This window comes from Sesamum indicum, linkage group LG10, assembly GCF_000512975.1.
Source record: "Sesamum indicum cultivar Zhongzhi No. 13 linkage group LG10, S_indicum_v1.0, whole genome shotgun sequence".
Taxonomy (NCBI): domain Eukaryota; kingdom Viridiplantae; phylum Streptophyta; class Magnoliopsida; order Lamiales; family Pedaliaceae; genus Sesamum; species Sesamum indicum.
Genome location: NC_026154.1, coordinates 1,925,965 through 1,950,150, shown reverse-complemented (window position 1 = coordinate 1,950,150; position 24,186 = coordinate 1,925,965). Strand labels below are relative to the sequence as shown.

Genomic DNA, 24,186 nt, shown 5'->3' with positions numbered 1-24,186 from the left:
TCTTGGTGCTCAGGACCTTCGTGTGCCAGTTTCCAATGGAATACAAGTAAGACCTCATATTATCAGCTGGACTTAAAATGAAACCAACAATACAATTCCAATTACGTCTCTGCATATCTTATACGGCTTTTAAGATGATAACATGATTTAGCCATCTAATTCACATTTTTGACCCACATAAGCAACCAATCTTAGATATGGAAACTATCAACTCTTTTCGTGGTTGATAGGTTGCCCTGACTTAGATACTTTCTGTCTGTGTGATGTCGAATTTGTCATGCTCTTCTAATTGCTTCCATTTTTCATGAATTTAGTATGCAAGAGCACTAAAGGAGAAAGGAGTCGAGACGAAGGTGATTGTGTTTCCTCATGATATACACGGCATTGATAGGTAAACCATACGTACTAAACTAAGTTTCACTCTAAGTCTCTAACCATGCGCACAGGTTGGAGTTTGATACAACCTTTTTCTCGCAGACCGCAGTCGGACTTCGAGAGCTTCCTTAACATTGCAGTATGGTTCAATAAATATTGCAGATAGCAGCTCTATGTTTATATCTGCTGCAATAACGGCAGATATTGACTATATTACAAGTCTTCACGTACACTTACCTGAGTTGGAACTTGTCAGAAAGCCCATTGTCCGTCTTTTGGATATTCACCGAGCTCCCTTTCTGGTCTGAGCCTATCAGACGATCTCGTTGAATTGTTTCTTCCAAAATTTGCTCCAATTCTCAGGGAGAAAATGACTGGGTTCCTTTTCTTGATTTTCATATTTCAGAATGAAGAAGCAAACCAACAGTATACTAATAAATTGTTGATCCTGTGATTAGCGAGATGTAGTTTAAGACTTTTGTCAAGAAGAGTACGAAGCTTTTGGAGCCCCACTTATTGGGATGGGTTTAACTTTTTGGCTTCCGGCCCCAATGGAATTAGATTCGTCACAGAAACATAAAAATAAACCAACCAAGAATGATTAATTTTCTTTTAGGGATAATTAACTCGTATCTTTTGAGATTTGTCAAAATTATATTTAGTATTTTTGAGGTTTGCTTTCGTGTACCAAATAGGTTCATTCATTAGGCAAGATTTATTAAATTTGTTGATATTAATAAAAAAATTAAAAATTAATATTAATTTATTGTAGGTTAAATAATTCTTGTATGACGAAATTACTTTTATAATGGTGAAGTTATACTTTTATATATGCATTAATGTGTGGATATGTATAAGGGTAGCGTGATCATAAAAATATTTATTTAAATTTGTAATAAATCAGAATAAGTCAATCAAGAAAAATATAATTTTTTATGATATTTTTTTAATTAATATTAGTAAATTTGATAAACTTTGATTAATAAATTAATTTATTTATTACAAAAAAATAATTTTTAAGAGTATTAAATATTATATTTTTGAAATCACTAAAATTTATGTATAATTATATCAAAATGCAAGAATGGGAATGTAATTATCCCTTTCTTGTAATTGGATATAAACGACAACTGTAATTACATAGTTTTGTCTTTTCTTGCAAACAAGAAACAACTCAAAATTCCAATTTTTTTTTTTAATACTTTTTGTCCCTCAATTATATGCATGTAATATTTTAGGCCCTCAGATTATTATAATATATTTGCGGCCTCCAAGTGAAAACTATAATTTACTTTTTACCCAAATTGGCAAAGCATTTGAATAAAATATTGCAAGTTTAAACTTATTCCTTCAACTTAATATTGGAATCTTAGACAACTTAATGATTTTAAAAATAAATTATTATTTAATATGTTTATTACATTTATGACAAAATTGGTTTGAGAACAATAGTTTTAAATCTTGAAAAACGAGAGCATAAGAACATGTTATCAATTTTCCGACACTTTTTTTCCATACATATATTTGCAATTTCCATGTTTTCGGTAAATAATTGCTCAACTTTGGTTATTTCAACTTTCAGCGTGAGGAGGTGTCTCTTCTCCCGAATTAAGAAAAAAATTGTCTGAGACTGAGAGTTGGTATAAATAATAAGATATTCTTTACGTATTCATTTATGTCATTTTAGTTAAATCCCAGTATTCAGCAACTCTGATTTCATGTAAAAGAATGGTATGTTGGGTGTATTTTTTATGCTTTATTATGCTCTTATGCAGGATTTTTGAATTTACTTTCTAAGAAGTTTATGGATTCATGGTTGTGTGCGGACATTTTGTTGTTTTACTGTAATGTTAGTGGATATTATGTGGGTTCTTGAAAATTGGAAGGTTTTGTTGTTGAAAATGATAAATAAGATATAAGGTTTTTGACGCTGGCATGTAGTTTTGCTTGCTTTTCTTTGCATCTTTATTTGTTGAGTTTACAATTTTACATATGAAGTAAGTGTACTATTGAGGAGGCCGCTGATGATTTGGCTGGAAACTGTGGATGATATATGGGTCTCATATTTATGCAACGGAGTAAAGATGTATAATATTTATGTAGTAATTAACCAAGACTTGTTCTTTCAACTGTTTTGATCTTCCAAGTCTTCAGGGAAGTGTGCTTCTGATTTTATTCAAATAATGAGGGGCTTCTATGGTTCAGGTTTTGAGATGGAAAATAGAATCCCGACGGTTGTATTGAGAGGCGTCCCTGCTTCAATTTTCTACCCTATTTTTCATCTTACCATCAATCATTTAACTATTTTCATTTATATGTATTCTTAGAAGTAAATCAGTCCTATCAATCATGGACGATGTTGGAGGCAGACCCATAAAACAGATCCTAGAAGGTTTAGATGCAGCTAGTGAAGAAGAATTTGCTTCTCTGTCTAAGTTGCTCCAAGAATTCACAGATATCCCGACCATTGATAAAGCATGGACTTTTAAATCTGAAACCGGTACAACTGTTTGATTTGTTCACATTATTCTATTCTTTTTTGTACTTCATTTTTCACTCCTTATGTTTTATCTCTTGTTGAAGCAAACATGTTTGACTTGCTACTTTTTTATCTTCATGGTCCTCTTGTTTTGTTTTCCTACAGAGGGTGGTTCTTCTGCCATGTTTTTGATCAGCCAACCAGATCTTTTGTCTAATAAAATGAGGAAATCCATATTATCCAGTCACATTTTACAAAAAAGTAACAACTCCGTAAGTTTTCATTGGGCCCCATTCCCTATTGAGATGACTGGTGTGTCTGCCGTGGTTCCCTCTCCATCAGGATCAAAGCTTCTTGTTATTCGAAATTCTGAAGGCGATTCTCCAACTCACTTTGAAATATGGGATCAATCTCAAGTTAAGAAGGAGTTTGCTATTCCCCGCTCTATCCATGGATCTGTATATTCAGATGGATGGTAAATATACTGTTCCAAGTACTTACTAGAGTGTGTTCTGACCATTATTCAGAGGACAAGTAAAGAACAAATAAGGGGGAAGAAAACAAGGTAAATAATATGTGTATATCAAAGTCGCCATAGCTTAAAATCCTATATGAAAGTTGAAAAAGATCCCAGTCTAAGTAGTTAACATTGCCAACACATTTCATTTTTATGATTGTGTCAATATCCTCAAATTTTGGGGAAAACAGTCAAATTTCGACCTTTTCAAAGTTATGTAGATTCTAAAGCAATTTAATTTCTGTGGTCCACTCCCGTGAATTTTATTTGCGTGAAAGGAGCTGGACTATTTGTGTTATCTTATGTTTGAACAGAATAAACTTTCATTGGTTGGATAAACAATATGAAGATGCAATTTATATTTCTTATGCTACCTTTCCACTATTTTGCTCACCTGAATGAAATATATCGGACAATTGCCATCACATCCTCCACCTCTCCATCCCTCTTCCTTACTTATAATAGAATTGAGCTTTGAGTTTTATTCAGCTGTTCATTTCCTTCAATATGAAATAATGAACTGAATAGGTTCAATTCCTATTCAATTAACAGTAACTAGGGTCACTAACACGTACACTAAGGTTAAAGTTTATATTCTTGTACTGGATGGTTAATTATTTTCATGTGGGTGGCTGGGTGCATACATTACCTTCACATGTATTTCCAATTCATTCTCCTGCATATGTTGGTGGAAATAGTTCACTTTTATATTCCTCTGGTGTCAGGTTTGAGGGAATTTCATGGAAATTAGATGAAACTGTCATAGCTTATGTTGCTGAAGAACCTGATTCCCCCAAACCAACATTTAGTAGTTTTGGGTACAAAAAAGAGAGTACGGCAGATAAGGAATTTGGCAGTTGGAAGGGTCAAGGTGATTGGGAAGAGGACTGGGGCGAAACTTATGCTGGGAAAAGGCAGCCAGCTCTTTTTGTTATCGACATTTGCTGGTATAACTAGTTGCATATGTGCTGTAATTCTTGATGAGTTAACTGCTTCAAGAATCAATTCTAAAACAAATATTCGGTAGTGGAGAGGTACGTGCTGTCACAGGAGTAGGAAGGGACTTGAGTGTTGGGCAAGTTGTATGGGCTCCATCAGTGGAAGATCAGCAATATCTGGTTTTTGTTGGGTGGCCAAGTACAAGGAAGTTTGGTGTCAAATATTGCAGCAACAGGCCTTGTGCCTTGTATGCAGTCAAAGCACCATCTTTCATATCAGAAGCTAGTGCAACTAGGTAGTATACAAGCTATAAGTAAAATGATTGTTTATTTCACTAAATTTCAATTCCTTTTTTCATCTTTTATGATAACCATAAGAATATTTGGATACAGTTCACTGCCTTTTTATGCGCTTGATTTGGTATTTTCTGTTTATCCTCAGAAGTAATGCAGCTGATTCGCTCATAATTAATCTGACTCAGAGCATAAGTAGTGCGTTATTTCCATGTTTCAGGTATGTAGGACAGCCACTTTTATATGAATACATCCTAATAATATTGCAATAGGGCAACTAGGCTCCAGTTTTCGGCATCAATCCTATGCAATTCTTCAAGATTTTGTAATCATCCTCCGTCTCTATCTTCAGCCAAGATGGGAAGTTCTTAGTATTTTTATCTGCGAAAAGTGCTGTTGATTCTGGGGCGCATTTGGCAACGGATTCACTTCATAAGATCGAGTGGCCATCTGATGGAAATCTGGGCCCATTCTTGAAAATTATTGACGTGGTATTCTCCTTTTCTATTAATTTCTAAATAACTGCAACAGGAATAAGCTAACATATGGACATTGTGAACTGTCATCACATGCTTTCATATTATGTTATGATGTCCTCTTCTGATGCTCATGAGAAGAAGTTCTTAAGTTGTGAATGGCGCGTGCTCAAATTGAATATTGCCTCTCTTAAGGTCTTCATTCTGGAATTGAAGTGGGAATTTGGAGCTGATGCCGCCGTGCTGGAACATAAAAGTTTTTAAAACTCTTAGCTCTCTTAGGTATCAAAGGAAATTTCTTGGTACCTAAAGAACTTCATAACTTAAACCATTCCAACCTATTCTATGATCAGCTAAATTTTTCCATCAAACTAATTGAGCGATGTGGTTGCTCCTTGTTCACCACAGTCATTTTCAAGTGAAAAAATGGTGGGAAGTATGTGTACTCAGTGCTGTTTCTCCACATTTATTGTCCTATCCTCTGTGCTACCTTTAGGTTCCTGTCGTCATGTGCCCTGAGGATGGCTGCTTTCCTGGGCTTTATTGCTCTAAGTTTCTTGACAAGCCATGGCTTTCTGATGGGCATACAATGGTTTTATCTTCTGTTTGGGGCAGTACTCAAATAATACTCTCAGTGGATGTGTTAAGGTAAACCAGACCTGTTTTGATCAATCTCAAATATATACAACTTAGTCAATCTCTCTTATTCAGTACAAATGGCACCTTTTGTGATTTACAGTGGACAAGTATCACGAATCAGCCCAAACAATTCAGACTTCTCCTGGGATGTCCTTGCATTGGATGGTGACAATATTATTGCCAGTAGGAGAAAAAAGCTTATTTTGGAATGGGTGTTATTGATTTTCAGCACGCACCACATTTAAGTTCTTTCATATTTGTTTTTGGCTTTGAAGCATGCAGTAGTCCAGTTGATATTCCGGAAATTAAGTATGGTAGTCGCGTTGAGAAGATTTCCGTGGATGCGAAATGGAGTTGGCAGGATGTTGTAACTCCCTCAACCAAATGCTCGGAAAGGGTATCTTGTCTTTCCTTTCTATTATACAAACTTTCTGTTGTGCACATACTTCTTATCCTAAACCTCTTCACTTCTTCTATGCAGGTTTTGTCTTCACTCGGATCACTGCAGTTTGATATAATAAAAATTCCAGTCAGAGGTCACTCGGAGAACCTCCCAAAAGGTGCTTTAACATGATGTTTTCATATAGAACAAGTCTCTTCATGCTTTCTGAAGGAGACCGATTTTGGTTACCTCTTTTAGCTGAGTCGGGCATTCTGATTTAGATCAATGCTTTCCTATTGATTGATGTCTGGCCATTACCTGATACTCAAAGTTTCTTGAGAATCTTAATACTGAACTATAGTTGAGATGTGACACTGAGGAGACAGGAAAAAACAATGAGAAACAAGATAATCAAATTCTCATGATTATCCTTATGAGTAAATGAATAAATCAAAACTACCTGAAGATAAATACTTAGATAACACCTACTATTCAGAATACATCCAACATAAAGTAGAAGCGTGACAGATGATATAGACTGCCAAGGAGATTTACCTTTTTGCTCCATTACCGTAGTTAAACATTGTATTACTACAGTCGCTCCTCTTTGAGTATGGATCACTTATATTCTTCAAACCCTTCTATGCGGAAATATCAAAGGTTTACTCTCGAAAATACCTGTATGTTGCCAGCTTGGGTTCCTTTTCCTGTATATCCATTATGGTCAGATCAAGTTTAGATTCATAAGTTCATGTGTGGAATAGCCGTATGATATTCCAATCAGAGGTCCCTGTAGCCACTTGAGCAGGGGACGACATGCAAGAAAACTCAATCTTGACGTTAGTACACAGTGTTGAGGCAACTTATTATGACTATCCCTACCAACACAGTTCTCATAGTGAGATTTCTTCACAGATTTCAGTTCCACTTTGTCAGTTATGGCATTAACAATGTACATAAACATGCTGTGGCAAAAGGGAGTTAACCGTGTATATGACTAGCTTTTATAGTACAGTGCTCCCACTGTAGAAAACTGATGATAGAAAATCCTATAAAAGCTTTTATCTTGCTGACAGAAAATAGTGCCGGATTCAAGTGCCATCACATCTGTATAACTGGCTAAAAAAAACCCAATTAGTTTAGGATCTTTTTAAATGTATTATTCGATTTTGCTGCCGAATACATATTGATGGAATTGCTGACTGACTCTTCATGTCTGATACTCTATAAGCTGCTTTTGTGTATTGAAGCTTTTTTGAGCATCTACAACTGCATCGATCTTTAGTTATATTGCTCATATAATCTTGTTTACTCAGCTCTTTAAACCTTTTAATCTGTGATAGGTGCAAGCAAACCATTTGAAGCAATATGTGTATCACCAAAGTGTAAAAAGCCTGAATTGCATTATCCATTAATTGTCATCCTTCATGGAGGTCCTCACGATGTTTCAGTATCAAGCTTCACAAAATCATCTGCTTTTCTTGCCTCACTTGGTTTCGGTTTGCTTATAGTGAATTATAGGTAAGCAGTGGGATGATCCCTTTCTTTTCTTTCTCTTGGAATAGACTATTGGAAGTCAGGGCTTTCCTTTATTTAGAACACAATAGTTGGAAACATGAAGGCATAGTTTATATTAGGTTCATTGAAGGGTAATCTCTTCTTGATGTTTGCTTCCACAATATATTCACGTCAAGGCATGAATTTTGCTGCAATTTTTTTAACATCTGAAACAGACGGGTGATGCCTTAAGATAGCATGATGCTATAAGTTAATGTTTTATTTATATTTTTAGCCCAGCTAATAATTGTTGTTAAATATAAGTGGTTATATCACAAAGAAATGAATGCCACGTCTAACTCGAACACATCCCAATTTCACTTGTTTTGAAGAGGTTCTCTGGGATTTGGCGAGGAAGCGCTGCAGTCTCTTCCAGGGAAAGTAGGGTCGCAGGTACTTATAATTTAACATAATATGCTATTCATGCTCAGAAGTAAAATTGATTGTTTGCTGACTAATTCAGACGCATTAACATTTCCCTATCCTTCTTGATGCTTATGCAGGACGTTGACGATGTACTCACTGCTATAGACCATGCCATTGATAAAGGACTTGCTGATCCATCTAAAATAGCCGTCGTCGGTATTTCCCATGGTGGATTCTTGACAACACACTTGATTGGCCAGGTTTGCATGGTTCTTCAACTACTACTTTTCTTCACATATATGTATACTTCTACCACTCCGATAATACTTAGCTGAACAGTGCCACTTAGGATTATAATTTTGCGGCCAGACCATGAGTCAGGTCATAATTAGATGAGTTTATCTGCATATTACGCAACTAATTACCGATCTTAGAAACTTGTTTCGTCGTCTCTTCAGGCACCGGACAAATTTGCCGCTGCAGCAGCTAGAAACCCTGTATGCAACTTTGCTTTGATGGTCGGCACGTCTGATATTCCAGATTGGTGTTTTTTCGAGGTGTATGGAAGTGAGGGAAAATCTATCTTTACTGAGTCCTCTTCAGCCGAAAACCTTGCTTTGTTTCACAGCAAGTCCCCGATATCCCACGTCTCTAAGGTTTGATTTCTGAAGTTAAACCGCAATGCTACTGAAAATTGGAGAAGGCTAATTCAAATATAGTTTAGAGACTGTGTCGAAAGATTCTCTTTGTTAATTCGTTATTTCTTTCTGACGTTACATGTTTATGCAGCCTAGGTAATTTATTCTGCTGAATACTTCTGAACTTTTGCAGGTCAAAACTCCGACTCTCTTCCTTCTTGGTGCTCGGGACCTTCGTGTCCCCATTTATGATGGAATACAGGTAAGAACTTGTGTTATAAGCTTAATTTACAATTCCTGTCTATGCTTCTACAACTTTGAAGTTGATAAAAGGATGTTATTGTCTGATTCACCTTTTTGGTCCAACATTAGCAATCAATCTTTGATATGGAACCATAATGTTTCATGCTTTCCGTTGTATGCATGTTGTCCAAATGTGCCATGTGGTAATATAATTGATTCATTTATCTGGCATGTAGTATGCACGAGCATTAAAGGAGAACGGAGTTGAAACCAAGGTGATTATGTTCCCTAACGACGTACATGCCATTAAGAGGTAAAGTCTACTATCCTTATCATGCTAGCCATAAATCACCGAGTGAAGGCTGATATGTGTTTTTCTTTGCAGACCGCAGTCCGACTTTGAGAGCTTCCTCACTATTGGAGCATGGTTCAAGAAGTACTGTAGATAGTTATGTGATGATACCGCCGAGCAGGAATCTGTCTGTATTTGAAGCGGACGAGTTGAACTTTTTGGCGACCAAGCTCGCCACAACCTCAAGTAAAGAGTTCTTTTTAACTAAAAACTGAAATTATTACCTGTCTGTTACAAGGAGGTCATAAAATATTTCGTCACTTATCTGCCTGGTTTTTACCTTGTATCTGGATAAAAACTGTTTCAACCTATCCAGAAAATCATGTAAGGCATCGATGTTTAAGTAGCATCAATCTGAATAAGTGCAAGTCATATGTATTTCCCAATTTATGGGAACTTGACATTTATGTAATTCAGTAATACTCAATAAGAACTTCACTTTTTTCTTTTTCTTTTTCGAACATATAGAGTACTTGCACATGCAATTCTGGAAAACACAAATATAGCATTGCCACCAACATTTCAGGTGTCTTTATCCGTTATGGAGCCATTATCATGTCAGTCAATATAGGACTCCCTAGGAGCTAGAGTATCCAATAGCAGAACACAACGGCTTTAATTCACACCTCCCATCTTACCTTCCATCATTGCAGAATTCTGACCGATTCGTATTTGCGGATCCCAGCCGAAGGGCATAAATGCTGCCTGGCTGTTTGCCTCTTTCAGTACTTCTCCAGCAATCTTTCTGGCTTGAAAACCCCAGCAGCATCTGGATTCTTGTGCAGCATAGATATCGGCGGCAACTGTAGGAGTATTCTTAATTTAGTTGGTGAAGTCATATGCTATTTCTATGAAAATGAAATCTGAATAATTCCTGACACTGACTGACATGTCGTGTAGTGTGCAAATTGAAGAGGGAGAGAATGTATACAGGAGGAAATATAATATGGTATATACTAATTTTAGAAATATAGAATCACTAATTTCAAATAATTTTAGAGACAGAATCAGTCACAGTATTACTCGGATCCTGCAACTGTCCCATAATTTTTTGTACTGTCTACCGCTCTTGTCGCTCTCTCCATCAAAACTTGTGATATCTCCAACCTTAGTATTACGTCAAATTATTGTTACAAAAGTGAAGATATATATATATTTTATATATATTTTTGTATATGAAAATATATAAGAATAATTTTATCAAAAAATATTTGTCTGATATGTCATAAGTTAGCATTAAGTCAATTTATAATAAACATGATTTTTCAGTTAATTTTTTCGTTATATTAGCAAATTCAGTATATTTTCAGAGAATTTATTTATTAGATAAAAATAAATATCAGAAATACTAGACATAATTTTTTAAATTATAGAAGGTTTACATGTAATTACATCGAACCTCACTGGGGAGGATGGTATAATTAACCCTTAAAATAAAGTGATTTTCCATGCACATAAACAGTTAGTATTTACATAATGTGGTAGCAACTATGCAACTATGTCTTTTTTTATAAAAATGCTGATAGATTAAAGATTTTTCTTAACACAAAAGGGGTAATATAGTTCTCTAATTTTTTAAAAATATTTTTTTTAAAGATTAAGGAGTTGCGTTACTTATTTTTTGAGAAAAATTTTGTATTTATTAGTATTTTACATAGTATAAAATGTGATTAACTCGTATGTTTGATTTGTCCATTTTACGTACATGAGCATCTTCAATTGTTGTTGGTTTAGTGGAATTAGATATATGCTGAATTATTTATTGCAACATGTGGGGCACGCGTGTGTGAGTGAGCTACATTGAAGATTTTGTCATCATATGTAAAAACTTTAATATTGATAATTCCAAGAAATGTCTTTGTCTTTTCTTTTATTTTTTTAGTAAAAATTATTTTAATATTTCAAGGAATTGAGTAATACACCAAATTTATTGATACATCAATATATCAAAAATTAATAAATTAAATTACAATAAATCTACGTGAGTGTGATAAATAGTTCTATATTTGATAGAATTCAAATTTACAATTTTAAATTTGATTATAGAATTTCAATCTTAATCATTAAATTAAGCGATAATTGGACGTTCAAGGCTTCATGAGATGTCTGTGTCATATATGTATAATTGCATGAATAAATCGCAAAAGATGTTTGTTTGTTTTTTTCTAAAGTGAAAAGGATGAAAGATTCCTTGTGTGCATTATCATCAGCTCAAGACATTATTCAGAGGAGACGAGACATATTACACAAACACTAGAATTTGATCAACATGTAATGAAATGCAAGGGTGTGTAGCTAAGTTAGAGCTTCTTCATCACGACGGGAGCGCCCAACTGCGGTTGAATAGTGAAAGCAACCACTGGGGAGTGCGTATAAGTCGGGGAAAACTCAAAGGAGAACTCGCGCAGAAGCATTGCCATGAACGTTTTACTCTCCAATATGGCGAAGTTCATCCCAATGCAAATCCGAGGACCCCAACCGAAGGGCATGAATGCCGCCTCCCCATTAGCTGCCTTCAGCACTCCGTCAGCAAACCTTTGTGGATTGAATTCTCCAGCATCCTCACCCCAGATTTTAGTGCTCCGATGATACATAAGCACCGGAAATGTGACCAATGCATCCTTTGGTATTGTGTAGTCCTTTATCTTTGATTCTTCTTTGACCACTCTCGACAGTTCAATCACCGGTGGGTACAAACGTAAGACCTCGTTTATGATCATCGTTACCTGCCACGAAAATATTCGAGAATTAGTTGCATGGTTCAAGATTAGCTAGGCAAGAACTGCATTGTGGCGTACAAATTATCGTTGATGAAAATCAGTGACGTATGCAGCTACGGTTAGCATAGCATACATGTTTTGGTAATTGTCTATGTTACCACTTAATGATATGTCTGCACTGTCAAAGAATAATAAACTTCCTCGTACCAATCAAATCAAATCGTCATACTTACAATTTTTAGCTTGCCCAAGTCATCAGAAGTGATGTCTTTCTTATCGCCCAACACTTGAAAAACCTCTTCTCTAGCGCGAGCTTGCCAGTCTTGGTGATATGCAAGCATGAGTATGGTCCAAGTCAAGAGAGTAGAGCTGGTTTCGAAACCTGCAAAGAAAAACGTCTTGCACTCGGCTATGGCGTCTTCTATAATCTTGTGGCGTTCACTCTTTGTAACATCTCCATTGTACAATTTCTCTATCAATATATCCAGCAAGTCCATTTTTCCACTAACTGGTGCTCCAGTCTTCCTCTGTAGTCTATCATTAATCATAGATGTAAATGAAGCTCGTGCATAATTGACGATTTCATTGGCTCTCCTATTCGGCTGAGTCGGCAAGTACCTAAGCAAAGCATATACAAGTAGGAAGTTTTGAGAGGCTGACAGAGTCATAATCAATGAAGATACAATGTCTGCAATAGCTTCTACATTTGTAGTGGGAATAATCAACGAAAATTGAGAGTGTTTTAGAAACAAAAATGAAAAGTGAAAGATAAGTTGAAGTTGGAGTGACTAATAAGCTGCAAAAATGATGGGAAGAAGCTTATAACATTGGACTTCATCGAGTTTAATTTAAACAGTTCAAACACAGAAACCGTAAATAAAAAATACTCTCTTCAACTTATTTTCAACAAAAACCTATTAAGCACTTAAATTAAAATATTACAGACACACCTAAAGTTGAATGCACTTACTTTTCTCCAGGTATACTGAATAGCTTGGAATGTATTCTTGCCAAAGTCCCAAGTTCAGCCAGTTGGAGGAAAGTCTGTTTGATCTGCTGAGTATAAGTAGAACTAAACATCAACTGCGCCAATATCGCCCCGGTGAAGATTTCAAGATCAGGAAACACATCAACCACACCGGAGCCGCCTTCCTTTGATATTCTCTCATTCCATTCTTTTAGAACGTCAGCAGAGCACGATTGAAACGCAGGAACGAGCGGCTATTTTATTCAAAACAATTACGAAACCTTAGAACTGTTTTTTTTCCATGTGTAATACTATACATAGGTCGAAAATTATAACATAAACTGACCTTTAACTTGTCCAAGTTGAAAAAGGGGTTGACCTTTGATCTGAACTTGCTCCATTCTTTGCCCTCCAAGATAGCAAAGCCGCCATCGAATAGCATCTTCACTAAATCGGTAGCTATTTTAAATGTCTTTACGTACGAACTGTGTTTGTTCATTGCTTCTCTTGCAACATCAACGTCCATTATGAATACACGCGGTCTTGGTCCCGCCCACGAAAACGAGTAATTGCCTATAAATCAAGTCATCCTCTGGTTAGCTTAACTACTCAGACTAGGTTGATTGAAGCGTAATTACATCATTGCATCAATATTTATCACAAAGAGTAAAAATATTAAATTACAATGAACTCATACAAAATGAGATAAAAAATCCAAGACAGTTAACGCGACTTGAATCCACAACCTCGTATTTGATCATAAAACATCGACCACCACTAAATTAAAACCTAATGAAGTAGCAGTCTTGTCAATGACCAACAACTTCAATTGAAGTTCATGATGAACACAAAGAACATCGAGCCTATACATGGCTTTACTAAGTTATTAGTTTCCAGAAAACTGTAGCACAATTCCAGAATCATACCCGAACTTCTTTCGAGGGAATACTATAATTATAAGTGCTATCTGCTCTCAAAAAATCGAAAATTCTAAGCCGGGCCTAGTTTGACTAAGCCTGAAGTAATTATGTTCGCAAGTGTATTATATTTATTTACAAAGAAAATTACCATCAAATAATAAGAATATCTCACTTGCTACTAGATTGATTTAGTGGGGCATCAAAATATAGCAGAAACAATCACATTATTTGTTTAAAGTAAAGAAGTTCGAATGGTGTGCAATTGAACACGTAGCTGGAGAAGATGCTGATTGCTGACAGATGAAGATGGGTGAAAAGAAGGAATACCGTATTTCTGTAGAGTGTGGAGAATGTTAGGCATGAGACGGGGAGTGAGATCGTCGTTAAAACCGATGGGTTTGGAGTAGGCTTTCTCGTACATGAGGCCTGTCTCCTTGGCGTCTCCGAACAGAAACGTGTAAGGATTCCCTTTCATTCCCTGTTGCCTGAACAACTTCTCAGTCTTCCTCGGTTTGAACCAAGCCCAGTTCAAGAATTGCCATGTCCACACAACCAGTAAGGACAATACTGGAATTAGTGCAAATTTCCACATTTTTCTCCTACTTTCTTCTTATGTTCGGGCTTGTCTAGTTGCCCGAAACTCCCTTTTATTTATAGTATTGAATTGCAAAGAATGGGTACAGAATCATTCGCAAAAGGGAATATTGCATTTTCAGTCCTTTATATTTGATAGATTTATAAGGTTAACACCAACGTTTCAGAAACTGTTCATTTTGATCCATTATAGATCACTTAAATATTGTAACTTTAGTCATACTGTTAGTTTTTGTTTTGGACGGAAGAAAAACATGTGGCTGTTGACTTGCTTTTGGTGTTTTGCTAATTTGGTCCTATGATTTATATAATTAATTTTAGTTTAATACATAAACACAATATTGTAAGTATTGCCAATTCCATTAATATATATATATATATATATATATATGGAAAAGTAAGTGGAATGCACCTTATACCATTAACTTCCATTAATTTGAATGTAATTTGAAAAATAAAAATTATTCCAGGCTACATTCGAATCCACGAAATTAAAGTTAAAAATTTTAAATTCTTAGTTACAAATTATTTAAATTTATATGAAAATTTTCAAATTTTTTCGTTGATATAAATTCATCTGAAATTATTTTTACAAATTCTTCCCTCGTATTTATATAACTTGGATTATTTTACTTTTTAAAAGCCTGTAATTATATAAGTAGATATATACCTATTTTGTTGAAATTGAAACCTAGAATTTCAGAGTTAATTAATGTTTGAAAAATAATTGGCATAATAAATATTTATCATGAGACAAGGAAAGAATATGAACAAGAAAATGATGTCTCCCTCTTTTTGGATTGGTTGATGTCAATTCAGGTGCAACATGACTGCTTTGCAGCCTTTACTTCCCACTAAAGTGATTCAATTGTTAGTTTTTTTACGATAAATAAACGGTAGAGACCAAAAGTGATCATTTTTAGAAAATTCGGGTACACAAATTGATCAAATTGAAATATGAGATACCAAAATTGATTATTAAATAGAAAGATTGAATTTTAAAAAACAATTGTATTTTTATAGTTTCGGGTTTTATCTTTTAGTTAATGAGGTTTAATTCAATTGGCGAAATTGAGACCCCATGATTTTAAAAATTCTGGATTCGAACTCCACTTTATGCGTGAGATGTTGTTTATACTAAGTAATATGTGTGTTGTTTTTACTGTAATTGATCAAAAGTATAATTGTTGTATGATTGATATTCAACAAAAATTATTGTAATCAATTTATTTTAATTAATAATAATCCATCGCACTTATTAAAAAAAAAGTTTTATCCTCTAGTTGCATTATCTTCAATTATTTCTTATAAATAATTTTGACATAACTAGTTTTACATTTTCATGGGAAGTGTGAATTACTTATTAGAGTAGGGTACACTTAATATGTACAAGAAAATGTACAAAAACAATTTTAATAATTAAAGTACAAATTATAGTGAATAAGAGTACTTAGTTCTCATCATATGGACCAGTGCACTAAGTAGCCTTTTCATCTATTTGTTTCTTTTTTTCTTTTTCTTTTTTAATGGTATATATTGCCAAACTTGTAAAATTGTAGTGTTATATACATATATGATAAATAATTATATCAAAATTATGGTTCCAAATTGAATTTGATCAAATATGAATCAAATACAAAAATAAGTATAATATAGTCATTATATGATTAGTGCATAATTTAGAGAGAAAATAATTAAATTACATGACGAATATATAATACATATTGTGTAATTGATTGGATTTCACGAAATTTGATTTGAGTAAAAAATTTTCCTAACCGATAAAAGAAACAAAAGCAAGCTAATTAATAGCACATCATCTTTTCCGTCAAAAGACTAACAATATAATTAAAATCACAAGAATTATATAATATAAGAGACAAGAATTAACTATTCTCAAAGTGTTATATTTTATTTTTTTTAATTTAAATAAGGTTATATTTGGATTGATAAAAAGATTTGAAAAAAGAATTTCAAAGTACTCTATATCAAAAGACTTTGAGATTTTTACTCAATTAATTTTAGTCGAATCAAATTTAAAATAAAATAAGTATGATACATTTAATATGTGATTAATTATTTTTTTTATCAAATTATTATACATTAATTACATAATAAATATACTTAATTTATTATATAATTAATTTAGGTCCAATCAAAATTAATTTGGAGTGAGATTTTCCATCAACAACGTAGGTAGTAGCATCGTGGAAAATGAGGGTTCAAACTTATGTCCGCAACCTCCATTTTTATGTCCGCAAACACAGCCGTAGAATGTTTTGTTGGTTGATGGTGGACGCGTGGGCTGCGTGCTCAATTATTTATTAATTGAAAATCCACCTGCTTCCAAAGTACTGATGGGTATTAATTCTTGGATGGTCCTTCTCTAGTACCCCCACTAAATCAATGTCCAATTGTCCGTTCCATTTTTTTTATTAGAAATAATGATCATATCATTATATCGAAATTTATGATAAAACATTCATATTATGTATTTTTTATAGTAATCAAATTATTAAAAATAGTTACCTACACTCTATTACTGATGGGACTCAAATATCGATTCGAGTATATTAATTTCAATTTCATTAATAAAGGTTTGGAGGGAAGTTCTTAGTGATTTACATCATACTGTATGTGTTTAAGTTTAAAATAATAAATTTATTAATATTATTAATGAGATTTAATTTAATTGATAAAGTTGAGGGCATTTTAATCTTTGTTACACGTGTGAGTGTTGTTTTATTACAATACATACTATGCAGTAGAACAACATCTTATGTGTATAGCAGAGTTTCGAACCATGATTTATAATGTCTCAACTTTGCCAATTAATTAAGGTCTTATTGGCATTGTAATTATCTTTATTAGGCATTGATATTTGATAAGAATAGTTACAATTGAGTTATTTTAATTAATAATAGTTCATTACTTTAAATAAAAAAAAATTATTAGTATTATTAATATTGTGGATTATTATGTATTAATAATAATATTTATAAAACATTTTGTGGAATTAATGAACTTATGATAATTGACAAAAGAGCATACCCATAATAACATCAAATAATAGTTGAAAATAGAGAATGAAAAGAAAGAGGAAAAGAAACAAACTTTTAGATAAGGAAAGAAAAAGATAAAATTAAATAAAAAAGAGGTGAGGACATGGGGAGAGATTCGGACAGAAAAAGAAGTAACTTAAAATATTATATTATCATGTAGGAATAAATTTTGTCAATATATTGAAAAATATATTAAAAGGGTCTTTGAGAGACTCACACTTTATATATAATAATACGAATAAATAGGTAGTAATAATTAATTTTGATGTCCTGCACTCACCACACGAACCTTATCAAAATGTCTGAATTTTGTGGTTCTACCTTCTCACAATCTGTCTACATCAAAAATAGGTGTAAGTAAGTACGAGGCTTCCATCTAATTCAATTCGCAAAATAGACATTTCATAATTTTACAAGTTATAGATTTGAACCCTGTTATATAGATGAGATATTAATTTACTGCATAGCAAGCGTTATTTAAATTTTACTTATTTAATATAATTAATCAAGGTATGATTGTTGTAATTATCTCTATTAGGTATTACTATTTGATATGAATGACTGTAATCGAGTTATTTCAGTTAATAGTGATTTATCACTTCAAATTGAAAAAAAAAAGTACGAGACAAGAATCGTTGGTCTGACCATTCCTTTGCTTGAATAGTGGTGTTGTGATTTTGAGTTTGAATTCTAAATATTTAGGTGTTTATTATATTTTTAATAGTAGTATGTGTTTATTATTTTTTTAATTTTTTTTTGAAGTTGTTAATTGATTTAGACATACTGTATTAATATATCCTTAAAAAAAATAATATTGTAATAGTATATTGTTTAATATTAATATATTTAAAAAAAATAATTGAAGGAGATTGCTTGCTACAAGTCCACAATCTAAATTGGTGAGCTGAAGATTTTTCTGATGTTGGACCTATTATCCATTATATTTGATCCAGGATCCATGCGGACGGGAATTTTACTTTAAAATTTGTCAGGAGGGCGCCTCATATGGCAGCCCACCAACTCGCTAAAGCAGCTATTTCGTTTCAAGATGGCTGGGCTGGGTTCCTCGAGAGCCAGCCCTTTTGTTTGAACTTTTAAGGGCTCAAGTCCCCCAGATTAATAATATGGAATAATTATATTTTTTTTTATAAAATTTGGTGTAATTATATATAAATTTATCTAAAAAAAAAAAATTAAGTTCTGCCATGACATGTTTTTTTTTTTTTTTTTTTGAGTAACATTCGTCGGACAATTAAAAGAACCATGATATTTATTACGTGATTGGTATGTAATTTTAAAAAAGTAATAAATCACATAACAATTATATTATATTTGTTTTATTAATTAATTTGGTTCGATCAAACGTAATTCGGGTAACAACTTTTGCTTATTACTTAAACATAGAAATGCCCTGATTTTGAAAGACTTCTACATGAAATACACGTAATTTTATTAGGATCACGTGAAGAAGAGGGTGGAATCCAATAACTTACATAGTAAAGTGTACATTTTATTTATCCTAGAGTAGAAATCAGTATTTTCACACACTGCGCACAGTGTAGTGTACGTACATAATGCGTGCAGTCTCGGACCGGATAATGATTACTTTAATTAGCAAATATATAATAATTAACTAGAGAAATTAGTGAGTCGATGGATCGACCACATTTCTTATCTAGAGCTTGCGCATAACGACAGGGACATCGTACTGCGGTTGCATGAGCAATGTAACCATTGGTGCGTGTGCGTATTTTGGTGAAAGCTCGAAGCTGAAGTTGCGCAGGAACAATGCGATAAACGATTTAGCCTCCATCGTTGCCAAGTTTGCTCCAATGCAAGTGCGGACACCCCAGCCGAAGGGTAGGAACGCGGAATGACCATTGGCTGCTTTCAGCACTCCTTCCGCAAACCTGTCGGGCCTGAACTCCATCGCGTCATCACCCCATATTTTGGGGTCCCTATGCAGTAGAACTACCGGCATCATTACCATTGAGCCTTTGGGTAGGACTAGGTCTCCCAGGGTTGTTTCTTCTTCTACTACTCTGGTCAGCTCAACTGCCGGTGGGAACAAACGCAACGTCTCGTTTACGATCATTGTTACCTGCAGCAAACGATTAATGTGTATCATTGCACATCAATATCACAATACAAATTAAACCTGTAAAATCGATGTGATCGTATAATTCACTGTTTGGTGTTTTCAAGCTCGATGATCTATATGCATGTGATGGAGGGAAATAATAAAAGACTAATATACCCTTAGTATGAAAGGTAGAGACAAAGGCGTAAAAAGAGAGATTAAACCTATCACTCACGTGGATAATCTCAGAAACGGTTAAGGGCAATCTTATACCCGAAAAAGGTGGGCCACGATCGCGAGATGACCTGTCGTGGAAGCGGGTATTAGGATCGTGCAGAGGACACGAAAAGGGATCAGTATAAAAAGAAGAAGGAAGAGAGAAAAAAGGGTTGGTCTGGCTTTCATATTTCACTTTTCATATTCTTTAGTATTTCTTTTACCGGATAAAATTCTCTATACTGACTTGAGCGTCGGAGTATCTACGCCGGTACCTAACCCGGCTAGGTAACGCTTGTTCTGTTTTCAGGATATAAAGGGTTCGACAGAGTGACAGGGACGATAACAAGCGCGACCCGCGATCTCGGTCGGATCAGCATGCATATGCGGAGAAACCCTTATTATGTAGACTTACATATTTGAGGTTGGCTAAGTCATCAGCAGTGATGTTTTGCCTGTCGCCCAAGACTTGGAAAACCTCTTCTCTGGCACGAGTTTGCCATTCTTTGTGATAGGAAAGCATGACTATAGTCCAAGTGATAAGATTAGCAGTGGTTTCGTGACCAGCCACGTAGAATAGCTTGCACTGTTGTATGATCTCATAGACGGCGGCGGCACGAGCATTCTTGTCGTTGCTGTCTAATTCTTCAAGCTCATCCACAACCAAGTCAAATAAGTCCGGTTCACCTTTCCTCTCTCCTACCTTTCTCTTCTTTAACCTTTCCTCAATCATACCTGTGAATGTGGCTGTTAATTCGTCCTCGATCTCGTTGGCCCTTCTATATTTCTTGAGAAAGTACCTAAACTCCATCATGTTTACAATACCTAATTAGCTACAACATGATGGAATAGCAACGGAGATATGCATGTACGTGTGTCATAGTTGTGGAACCGGAAATTCTAAATAAGTACACTACATTTGTCGTGTGATTGATGTACAGTTAAACAAAGTGACCACTTATATGACAAATAATGTGTGATTTATTTAGTTTGACCAAACCTGATTTGAATAAGAATTTCAAAACTTACTTCTCACCAGGGATGGTAAAAGGCTGAGCCTGATTTGAAATATGTGTGAGCTCAGAGATAATTGTGAAAGTTCTTTTGACTAACGGAGTGGGAGGAGTGCTGAACAATGTGTGTGAAACCACACAACCTGTATAGACTTTGAGATAAGGGTAAACATCAACGACAAGGGGTGATCCATCCTTGGGCATCATGCTGCTCCATTCATCCAGAGTTTCCTGTCCCTGTTTCTGCATCGTATTTACTAGCTCCTGTAATAAAAAAGCATCATGTCGTGTTAATAACAACGACAATTCATCCATCAAATCCGAGTATGTACAGAATCATAACAACGATCATTTTTTATGACTCATGACCTTGAGCTTGTCCAAATGAAAGGCTGGGTTGAGCTTCTTTCTGTTTTGGCTCCACTGTTCGCCCTCATAGACAAGAAGTCCACCCACCAGCCTTTTGAATATGGGATTAGATTCCTTAAAAGACTTCTGAAACAGAACATATTTGTTCAATATAACTTTCATGGCCTCCAGGTCGAAGATGAACACCACCGGTTTAGGCCCCACCCATATAAACGATTTTTCACCTATACCCATCACAAAAAAACCATTGAAAATTAAATCACCACATGTCACGTAAGTAGAATTTTATGCATAATTGAGAGAATAATTAGTTATTATTAAGAAAATTTAAATTTAATTACAAATAAATTATAGATCACAATTAAAATATAATAAAATTTGAACAGTAATAATTGTGCTCATTATAATATTTGAAAGTAAATTATATTAATTAAAAAATTAAATAAATCGTAATGGTAATTATTAAAAATATTAATAAAACAAAAAAATAAAGGGGGCAGCAGCAGATGATGCCACCACCACCTCACCCCCTTTACATATTTTAATTTACACACATACATTAATTTACACACACAAATTTTAAATGAAGGTACAACACATTTGCGGAGCGAACAGAGGTATGGAAATTTTGAATTTTAATTTATATTATTTTAAATAATTATATTATTTAATTAATTTACTTACTAAATATAGTTTATATTAAGAGATGTACTGTTTAATTGAAAGATTTTATAAGTTTGACAATTTAAATTAGTTGAATTAAATATCCCATTTAATTCAAAAATTCTATAGTTGGTTAATTAAATTATTAGATTTGATAGATTTAATTATTATTATAGTTAATTTATTCAATTTTATCGGGCCTATTAACCAAACTTTAGAAATGTGTTTTTTCAAACAATCAAATTTGATTGAAATATTAACATAAATTCTAGAGAAACATTTTATTAATTTTATAATTTAAGAATTGGGTTCATTTTTGTGTAATATTGTCTTTTAGATATATGATCACAAATTTTTTTTTCTCAGTTTCACAAGCTTTAGCTGAAGAAAAGTTTAATATTAATTAAAGATAAAACAAAAAAATGGTGATATATATATACATATGAGATGGTACTTTCAAGTTACGTCTCCATCTCAAGATAAGTTTCTCGAAAGAAAAAAAAAAAAAGAACAAGTCCCTACCACTGTAAATAACAGTAATAACGGTCAACAAATATATAAAATTTCTGTTGGGAAATTCTAGTCCGAACTTGACTTGGTTGGATTTGAATTAATTATATGACAAGTGCAATATATTTGCATGTAAAAATACGAGAATATCGTAAAAATACCATATGTCCTTAAGGTTTTAGTAACGAAGGGGATGACACGAGGGGCGATGTCATCGGTGATGCCGATGGGCTTGGAGTAGGACTCCTTGAACATTTTGCCTGTTTCCCTGGCATCTCCGAAGAAAAACCTGTAAGGATTGCCTGTCAGGCCCTGTTTCCGGAGGATTTTCTCCAGTTTTTTAGGCCGGAACCAATACGTATCCAGGAATCTCCATGCTGCGCGCACCACTAGTGCTAACACTACAATAATCACAATGGTTCCCAGCATTTTGGTTCGCTTCTGGCGAGGGATATGAAGGATACATGTGTCCTATTTAAAGGGGCCTAGTGATGGAGGTTGTCAGTATCATTGGACCAGTAACCAACCTATGATGACGTGCATGCATGTTATTGTACTATGTATTTCGTACATTCAAGAGAGGAATAACTAATATATATCTTTTAATTTCAAAAAATTAAATACCTGTCAATCGTTCATCTCCTAAATATACTGAATGGAGCATCGGCACCATCCATAACGTTCGACATATATAATCCTAAATTGGACGATTATGAGTTTTATTATGGTTCGCTCCATGCAATTGTTGCACTATTTTTTAATAATATGTTGAATTGACTTAATTGTATTTTGGTAAAAAGAAAGGAATATTTGAATATTGATGAGGCCTGAGTAATTTTATAAAGTATGGGAGTTTCTATTTTCTTTTTTTTGTTAAGTGTCTTCCACAAGTTTAAGGTGGCTGGGCATTTTTCTTACGTTTTTTTTTCTATTTATATTTCTATGAATTTGTTATAAAGTGCATATATATATATATATATATATATATATATTATAGAAACGGTGATTATATAATTACAACAATAAAACAGAAAAAGTACATCCATTAATTAGATCAATAAAATCAAATTATAATAAATTGATATTACGATAAAATTACATTAAGTGGGATAAATACACATTATAGTACTGACATTAAATGAGATAAATATCAAGATTTCAGTAGACTTGAACCAATGATCTTGAAATACATATATATTTGAGCACAGAAAATTGCATTTCTCATTCTTAGTTATAGGGAATTTGCAAAATTAGTACCAAACTTTCAAAAATAGCTAATTTTGGTTTGTTTCAGACGAAAATGAATATAAGAAAACTGAATGTAAAAGGGGTCTATATAAAAAAATTTCATATTCAGTCAGGAAAAATAAATGGATAAAAATAATTAAAACTGAATATATATAAAATCTCTCTAAAATTATATTTGGTTCGTGTCCAAAAAATGGCCAAAGCTAAAAAGATGAGAAACAAAGCGCGCGCACCCACATATATATATATATATTATATATAATATTTTTTATTATATTATTTATACATATAATTTTTCTTCAATTTTATTTTTTCCATCCCCACATAGACACCTACACTCATACACATTCTCTTTCTTTATATGGTATTTTTTTGGATTTTTAGGAGTGGTTTTTATTTGAGTGAAACTGAATAGTTTAGAGCGGAAAAAACACTCATATTGACATCTAAATATATTTTATGTTTGTTCTTGTTTGACGTGTATTTATCAATTTTGAATTCTTTTAGTAACTTCGAAGTTAATATTAATTTGCTTATTTTTATTATAAAAAATAAAGAGAAATTTTTA

At 33.6% G+C, this 24,186-nt stretch overlaps 4 protein-coding genes across 10 annotated transcripts in view; 2 read left to right on the top strand and 2 right to left on the bottom strand.

Annotated features, from left to right (window-relative positions):
* Positions 1 to 906, top strand: part of LOC105171627 (acylamino-acid-releasing enzyme-like) — a 7,706-nt gene extending 6,800 nt beyond the window's left edge. Inside the window, exons 16-18 of the mRNA XM_011092792.2 lie at positions 1 to 46; positions 315 to 391; positions 478 to 906. The exon at positions 1 to 46 is cut by the window's left edge and continues 21 nt beyond it. Of these exons, the coding sequence (XP_011091094.1) occupies positions 1 to 46; positions 315 to 391; positions 478 to 541 (187 nt within the window). The 3' untranslated portion in view covers positions 542 to 906. The remainder of the gene's footprint in view (positions 47 to 314; positions 392 to 477) is intronic.
* On the top strand, positions 1,827 to 9,708 carry LOC105171628 (acylamino-acid-releasing enzyme-like). Of its 7 annotated transcripts, none has more exons than XM_011092795.2 (18): positions 1,827 to 1,919; positions 2,703 to 2,875; positions 3,020 to 3,329; positions 4,097 to 4,318; positions 4,399 to 4,605; positions 4,752 to 4,823; positions 4,956 to 5,094; positions 5,576 to 5,727; positions 5,819 to 5,901; positions 5,994 to 6,115; positions 6,200 to 6,278; positions 7,444 to 7,621; positions 7,990 to 8,050; positions 8,161 to 8,283; positions 8,482 to 8,679; positions 8,855 to 8,923; positions 9,141 to 9,217; positions 9,290 to 9,708. In XM_011092795.2, exons 2-18 carry the CDS (start codon positions 2,725 to 2,727, stop codon positions 9,351 to 9,353), a joined length of 2,307 nt encoding a protein of 768 aa, XP_011091097.1. In that variant the 5' UTR covers positions 1,827 to 1,919; positions 2,703 to 2,724; the 3' UTR covers positions 9,354 to 9,708. The 7 variants fall into 7 exon arrangements, with proteins under 7 accessions (XP_011091097.1, XP_011091096.1, XP_011091099.1 ...); XM_011092794.2 differs by having other exon boundaries at positions 1,880 to 2,015; XM_011092797.2 differs by lacking the exon at positions 1,827 to 1,919 and adding an exon at positions 1,927 to 2,106 and having other exon boundaries at positions 4,755 to 4,823.
* LOC105171626 (secologanin synthase-like) lies at positions 11,391 to 14,505 on the bottom strand. Its single transcript, XM_011092791.2, has 5 exons — positions 14,191 to 14,505; positions 13,290 to 13,516; positions 12,947 to 13,197; positions 12,210 to 12,594; positions 11,391 to 11,982 (listed from the first exon to the last, which is right to left on the bottom strand). The coding sequence occupies exons 1-5, from the start codon at positions 14,453 to 14,455 to the stop codon at positions 11,557 to 11,559; spliced, it is 1,554 nt and encodes a 517-aa protein (XP_011091093.1). The 5' UTR covers positions 14,456 to 14,505; the 3' UTR covers positions 11,391 to 11,556.
* On the bottom strand, positions 18,949 to 22,805 carry LOC105171625 (cytochrome P450 CYP72A219-like). Its single transcript, XM_011092790.2, has 5 exons — positions 22,532 to 22,805; positions 21,198 to 21,421; positions 20,845 to 21,092; positions 20,231 to 20,615; positions 18,949 to 19,620 (listed from the first exon to the last, which is right to left on the bottom strand). Exons 1-5 carry the CDS (start codon positions 22,797 to 22,799, stop codon positions 19,195 to 19,197), a joined length of 1,551 nt encoding a protein of 516 aa, XP_011091092.1. The 5' UTR covers positions 22,800 to 22,805; the 3' UTR covers positions 18,949 to 19,194.